This window comes from Triticum urartu, chromosome 4 (assembly GCF_003073215.2).
Source record: "Triticum urartu cultivar G1812 chromosome 4, Tu2.1, whole genome shotgun sequence".
NCBI classification, from domain to species: domain Eukaryota; kingdom Viridiplantae; phylum Streptophyta; class Magnoliopsida; order Poales; family Poaceae; genus Triticum; species Triticum urartu.
The window spans coordinates 527,634,604-527,641,244 of NC_053025.1; the positions used below are offsets into that span (position 1 = coordinate 527,634,604).

The window sequence follows — 6,641 nt, forward strand, 5'->3', positions numbered from 1 at the left end:
GAGCACCAGCCGGGCCGGCGGCGGCGCCAGGCGCACGCGCGCTGTCGCGCAGCCGAGCGAGCGAGCGGGCAAGCGGGGCCGACCGGAAGGCGCTCGCGAGGTGCAGCCCTGCGCCATACGCCGTAGCACGGCGGCTGGGCAGGCTGTGGTTGCTACCGTGCTCGTGACGCGCATCGCGCACCGACGACGGGCTCGGCTCACATGATTTCAAGTGCATACAATCCAAATAATCGGAAATCTTTTTGTCACGTCCCACATTACTGCACAACCGGACGAAAGAAATAATGCCATGTCTGAAGAACATAGCCACCAGATTTACGGATCTACAGTGCCAGTGTCGCGCTTTCAGCGGCGTCCTTTCAGCGCCTGCGTATAGCTTTCTGAAGTGCCTCGCTGATCATCCCGGGTTCCACGGCGCCAGGACCGGCAAACTGTAACGGTTCACCGAAGCACATCAGTAAATCAATACTGGCCTCCCGTTAATGCTGCATCTCTACTGCCCGATCGAGCTTAATTAATCAGCTGCTACTAGACCTCACCTGAGCTCGTATCTTGAGAGCGAGGAGGCCGTCAGGCGTGGACGCGCGGACGGACAACACGTCCAGGCGGAGGCTCTTGATGGCGTCGAACACTCGTGTCATCAGTAGCTCCTTCCACCGGCATTGCACCTCAAGGAGCACCTCTTTATCCGTCACGGTGACATTGACGATGTTGCTCGGGCCGTCCTCCTTGGGGAGAGGCGTGTCCTCCCCGCCGAGCTCCAACGCCTTTCTCTTAGAACCAGCTAACACCTTCTTCCCGCCAACTTCATGACGTTTCCTGACAACTTTTGTTCCGGCAGCCCTGTTAGATTCTAGCTCCTCCACCTTCTGTTCCAGCTCTCTGAGATATGCTATCGTCTCAGCTAGGATGGATGCCTTGTCCACCTGCAATTACAATTCAGAAAGAAAGAAAGAAAAAATGTACTCTTTTCAGTATGGAACACATATGTCTAGTACTCCTTTTTTTTTAACTTTTTTGGTGGTGTGCGTGTGTTACCTTGTGAATGGACGGGACCAACGACTTAAGAATCAGAAACATCTCGTTGAGCTTCTCCCGGCGCCTCCTCTCCGAAATGACATGGTTTTTGGTGTTGGTACTTTCCTGAGCTCTAGCGGTGCCGTCGTCATCATTATTTGCCCATGCCCCACCGGCCAAAGCTTTCTTTAGCAATTTCTGCGACTCCCCGGCGACCGGCACAACCACGTCTTTGGCCGAGTGCCATGATCTCTTCCAAGCCGCAAAGCACGATGGGTGAGAGGGTCCAACGGAACTAAAAGCAACAACACCACTAGTGACCCCGTCCGTGGCGACAGGCGCTGGCGGCGCTTCCGGCGAAGACATGACCTCGAAAGACCCGCCCATGATCCAGTTTTCCTCGAGAGCCCCCACATCCAGCTCATCGCAGAGGCCGTAGAACCCGTTGATCTCCTTCGTGATCCGCTCGAGGTTGCCATCGGATAGGCACTCAACCTCCCCTGGCTCAAGTTCCCTGGTTATCATCGTGGCCATGGTGTCATGTTTGAGGACATCGAACACGATGTCAGCGTCCCCAGTATCGTCTACTGATGGGCTGGAGTTCGGCTCCTCCGACTTCGAGCATGTTGGGAACTTCAAGTCCCAGAAAGATGTTCTGATCCGGTTCACCATGCCCATGTCTTCCAAAACCTAGCAAGTGGATTGAAATCACCTTGCTTATTCAACAGAATTAATCACTACTTCACTAGCATTTCATTTGGTGAAGAAACGGATAAACTCGTGGATTGGTTTGTTCTTTGGTCTTCATGACTTGATGAGGGGGTCTTGCAGACGAATGGTACATTCTTATATATTCGGCTTTATTAATGTATTCCGAGGATAAGAATCTATATGCACTACGTTATGGAACGGAGGAAGTAGTATTCTTTATAAATTTTGTCAAAGTTTGCAGAGTTTGACTTCAAAATATCTATGCACTACATTATGAAATGGAGGGAGTAGTATTTTACCAAAGGTACCGGCAAAAATTAAGGGACATCCAGTCAACACGAATGAAAAAACAGTTTCAATCGATTATGTTTGAACTGTCCAACGGCTGCCCTCCCGGCCCGGAGCACACTGTCTATCTTCCCCACAAACCCCTCCTTCTACCTGCATTGCCTCCGCCCTAGCCCACGATTAGATTGCGAAAAAACTAATGGGTTTAACTCAACCAAATTGTTGCAGATGAGATTTGCCCGTGTAAGGGACGATGTGTATGCCTCCTTTGTCGAGAAAAATAGAACAATGTGGATGCACCACCATTGCTAAATCCTACCAATAAAGACTAGAGCAATGAATTTCCCAACAACGCCAGGTTCAACAAAACTGCTGAAAGGCCATGCCTGAGGTTGTTAGTTTTACCGCCGCACTTGCCAAGCCAACATTGCCATTCTCAAGCAAATGCCAGTGGAGCCCCATGCACTTAAGAGAAGAAGTGTCATCTTACCATGGACAACTTGGGAGGTCACATATGGAAATGCAATGTGCATGTGATCGCACTATACCCATGAAAGAGTTTAAAGTTTTCCAAGTCCGTTGGTCAAGCCACATTTTCCATGGTGACATAGTTGCGCCAACACCCGATCCAAGTTGTACTTGATAAGGAAAGAAGTCACCAAAAAATAAAGGCATCCTACCACACCTATCAAAAAGCATGCCACAAACAAATATGTTGAAGCACGTGGGCAAAACCATTGCACTAGGACCCAAAATGATGTGACGCTAGAAGCCAAGCACCGTGATATCGAGATGAACAACCGAGTGCCAAAGGAGAGATGGGCGAGTCAGAGGTACCACACCAGCCATTGCCGCATGCCTCCTATGTTACAAGACCTAGCCAAGCGACCACTGGGGGGGGGGGGGACTTAGGTGCATCAGTGAGAGCTCAAGTCTCTACTCAGCCTAAATTTTTTTAAAAACAAAATAATACTTACATGTTTCAAAAGAACTATGAGCATAAATCTACAGGTAAATATAGATCTCTTGTACATATATGTAACGTTTGATTAAAAGATATTGTACCATGCATGTGAGCTACACAAAAAGACAGATGTCTGGATCTGGAAATACTAGTGCATCTATTATTTGCACTCTTTAGATCTACACATGCATGTGAGTATGTGTCTTTGTTGTCTAGCCATATATGAAAAGATGTAGTATTCAAATAAAATACTCTAAATAGATACATATATCTAACACATTTTTCATTTCAGTCTTACTAAATCTCAGTCGATTGAGACTTGTATGTCTCAGTCGATTCTATATTCTTGAGATCTTACATTGAGATATGTTCATATTTTTCTGTTTAACTTTTTTCTTTTCCTTTCTTGCATGTCATGTCACTTGATTGAGACTTAGTTAAGTCTCAATTGACTGAGGCTAGTCACACCCTTTGCAATTTTTTTTAACAAAGAGACTCTATATAGTATGGCCGGGTTCACTTTCCATTTTTTGGGGGTAGTTTGCTTGTCTTAGCTCGTGCCGAGAGGAGAGAACCACACACAGTTTACACAAGTAGACTACGAAAATATGTTAACAAGGGTTAGTATTCCGTTTATTGTTCAAACAAAGGTGAATATCATATGCTTGATGGGACGAAAACTCACGGTATCTGTTGTCCCGAGCTCAAGCACACCACCCATTAAGGGAATGCAGGCGACTGTCTGAAAAAATGTGACCGAAGACACGTGCAGTTGGGTTCAGAGATCTGATCTTAACAGTATGCCCAGGTGATACAGTGCATGGCGTGCGCTAACCTGGATAGACGCCGTCTGGGTAGCATGCGTGGCCGCCATACATGGTGGACATCATGATATTAGTTAACAATAGCCACAGATATATAGGAGTACATATATAGATCGGGTGCAGATTAATCAGATAGTACTCGATTAACCGTAGTAGGTACCTTTGCTAAGAGTGCGCGCTGGAAGGTTTTCGTGTCTGCGCACTGAGCATTGCACAGCCAAACATGCTCGTTGCCCGCAAAGCTTCTGCCTGGCAACCTTGACCAAACAATAAACACTCTTCAGTAAATTAGCACTACGTCTAATAATATATCTTACCTCAAGATGGCAATGGGGCTTCAAAACCCGCGTCCCGTGGATTTTTACCCTATTAGGGGATGGGGATGGACATCTTTTCATCCCCGCGGGGCTGTTGTTGGGCACATTATACAACCCGACACGTTTCGTGGATTTACATCCGTTTCGGTAGTTTCCGAACCCGAAACCCGACAATACCCGCGAAATTACATTTTTTTTTTACCATCATAGTCATCTTACCCCCGAAATCTTAGAGGCCTTGATGTGTTCACAAAAATGGATAAGAAACAAATATAAAGGTGTGTCTTTCTTTACATATCATCATAAAGTTTATCATTATCTTGCCGCAATGTTTCATAAGATGTTCATTACTACTTATTTGATTCTCATAGATGCTGACAATGAATAAGGACAAATATTTTGGAGTTGTCTTCAAGACATTCAAGAGGGAATGCAGGTGAAGTACAGGTACATGCAAATTTCATATACTAATCTGCATATTTTTCCCATGTTTAACTTTAGCTTGAGCGAATTTTTATCTTCCCTAGGACTTGGCACTTTGATTTGGCATTGAAAGATTTAAAGATGGTCGTTTGGAGGCTTGGAGATGTGAAAGATGCCATGATGATTCCAACTTTAAATGATTTGTGAACTATAAGTTCTATTTCAGAACTTATATAGCTGTTGAACCATCTACTATTGTTTTTGTTGAAATTTACTCAAGTTATGCTGCTGGAATGTGCTTGTTTTGCTGCTGAAATGTAATTCTTTGTCGCCACTATGTTTGTTTAAATATTTTGATTTTATCATGGGTTCCCCAAAACCCGATGGGTTTAGGGAATGGGCAGAAAACTAGCCCTGCACACGGTGATAGGGACGGGAACAGGTTTACGATTTTCTCGTGGGAATGGATTTGGAAAAGCAAAACCCGAGAGTTTCATCCCCGTTGCCATCTTGAATCTTACCGAGACAAAGTTACTAGCTCTTTCCTTGTGGATTGGTAATGGATTAGAAGAGTTGTTCTTGAGGTACATACCCTTGGCCAGGGCGGAAGGCGTAGCTCATGCAGACCGTGTAGTACCACTCGGCGTCCCCGAGGTCCTCCGGCGACAGCGCGGCGGCTGGACGCCTGGCCCGGTGGTCGCACTGGCCGGAGAGGAGAGACTCGTAGAGCTCCCGCAGCTGCTCGCTCCTCTGTAGGACGAGCTGGTCGGCGGTGAGGTCCGCCGAGCTGGTGACCTTCCTCGTCTTTATCTCGCCGTTGTAGAACCCGTCCTTCCACGTCAGAACCCTATGCACAACAAACGGCCGGTATCGTAAGAGGAAAGAAAACGGCTTGCTTCTGACAAATTGAAAAGTATTACAGCTAGTTGGAGTGGTCATCAATCGGATGTACTCTCCGTTTACAAATTATTACCCTGGACGGCTGGTTGAAACGGACCAGAATATGGCGTAGCTCCAGTTGATGCTCCTCACAGCAGCAGCGAGCTGGTTGCTGAATTGCTTCCGGGCCGGCGGCGGTAGAGTGGGTTCTTCCTGGCTCGGACGAATTACTGGCAGCGCCATTACCACACTATTTCCTTCCTTCCTACATATGCATGCAAACGAGGTGAAGTTAGAGCAAGCAAGGAGGCAAAAATAAACAAATAAATGGAGCTATAGCTTCATTTCTTGTATTTATAGTAGCTAATTTAGTCCATGCAAGCTGAAATCTCTTTGTTCTGTTGCACCGGTGCTAATTAAGAAACTTCACACGGCATATTTTCTCAACCAAGATTACAAAGAACATACTAGATCGGAAGCTAGAACAAACTAAGGAAGTAAGAGATATTTAAGCTAGGTAGCTAGCCATGAGTGGAGGAGAAACTTCCAACTAAATTAAAGGCGGTTAAAGGTTTACTTGAGCTATGGAGACCAAGAAGCTCAGAGGCAAACCTGTCGTCCGGGGAGGAAGATGGAGCCGCTATATATGCAATGCACCAAGAATCCAGGGCATAATATAGATCTGTCCTTGCAGCGCAGACGAGGAACGAGTGACTGCGACGTTCAACAGCAAAGTACTGTTCGGACACTACTGTACTGCGCCAACATACAATTAGGCCCATCACTTTCTAGCTAGTGTAGTAGTACAATGCATGCCTGCTTGGTTTTCTGACTGCTAGTAAAAATGGAGTGAGATGCACGCAGTCCTCACCGATCTCTGTTTCTGTTTGACAGTGAAGTGAGCGGGGCAAGTCAGTTGTAGGGCCAATAGGCACTGAATATTCGACGTCTCGACGACGCCTGAGGAAACACGGTGTGCATCACTGCCGATGCAATTATAGTGTCACCAAGAGTAGTGCAGAGACGTTCTACCAAGAGAACTATACTTTAGCCTATTACTTAGAGTGTACTCCCTCCGTTCCGAATTACTTGTCGCAGGTATGGATGTATCTCCAAATTACTCGTCGCAGAAATGAATATATCTAGAACTAAAATACATTTATATATATTCATATCTGTGACAAGTAATTCGGAACGAAGGGAGTAACTGCGAAAGTC

At 46.2% G+C, this 6,641-nt stretch overlaps 1 protein-coding gene across 3 annotated transcripts; it reads right to left on the reverse strand.

The window, feature by feature from the left end:
• Positions 1-227: 227 nt before the first annotated feature.
• Positions 228-6,220, reverse strand: LOC125552454 (anthocyanin regulatory R-S protein-like). 3 transcript variants are annotated; one of them, XM_048716007.1, is made up of 9 exons: positions 6,036-6,220; positions 5,542-5,688; positions 5,137-5,391; positions 3,965-4,061; positions 3,816-3,830; positions 3,666-3,722; positions 1,039-1,707; positions 540-926; positions 228-431 (listed from the first exon to the last, which is right to left on the reverse strand). In XM_048716007.1, exons 1-9 carry the CDS (start codon positions 6,203-6,205, stop codon positions 360-362), a joined length of 1,869 nt encoding a protein of 622 aa, XP_048571964.1. In that variant the 5' UTR covers positions 6,206-6,220; the 3' UTR covers positions 228-359. The 3 variants fall into 3 exon arrangements, with proteins under 3 accessions (XP_048571964.1, XP_048571963.1, XP_048571965.1); XM_048716006.1 differs by having other exon boundaries at positions 5,518-5,688; XM_048716008.1 differs by having other exon boundaries at positions 5,518-5,688; positions 6,001-6,055.
• Positions 6,221-6,641: the final 421 nt, after the last annotated feature.

Coding starts and splice junctions, on each gene's coding strand:
- LOC125552454 (XM_048716006.1), bottom strand. CDS start 6,205: ATGGGCCTAATTGTATGTTGGCGCAGTACAGTAGTGTCCGAACAGTAC. Junction 5,689..6,035: donor TCTTCCTCCCCGGACGACAG/GTTTGCCTCTGA, acceptor ATGCATATGTAG/GAAGGAAGGAAATAGTGTGG. Junction 927..1,038: donor TGGTCCCGTCCATTCACAAG/GTAACACACGCA, acceptor TTGTAATTGCAG/GTGGACAAGGCATCCATCCT.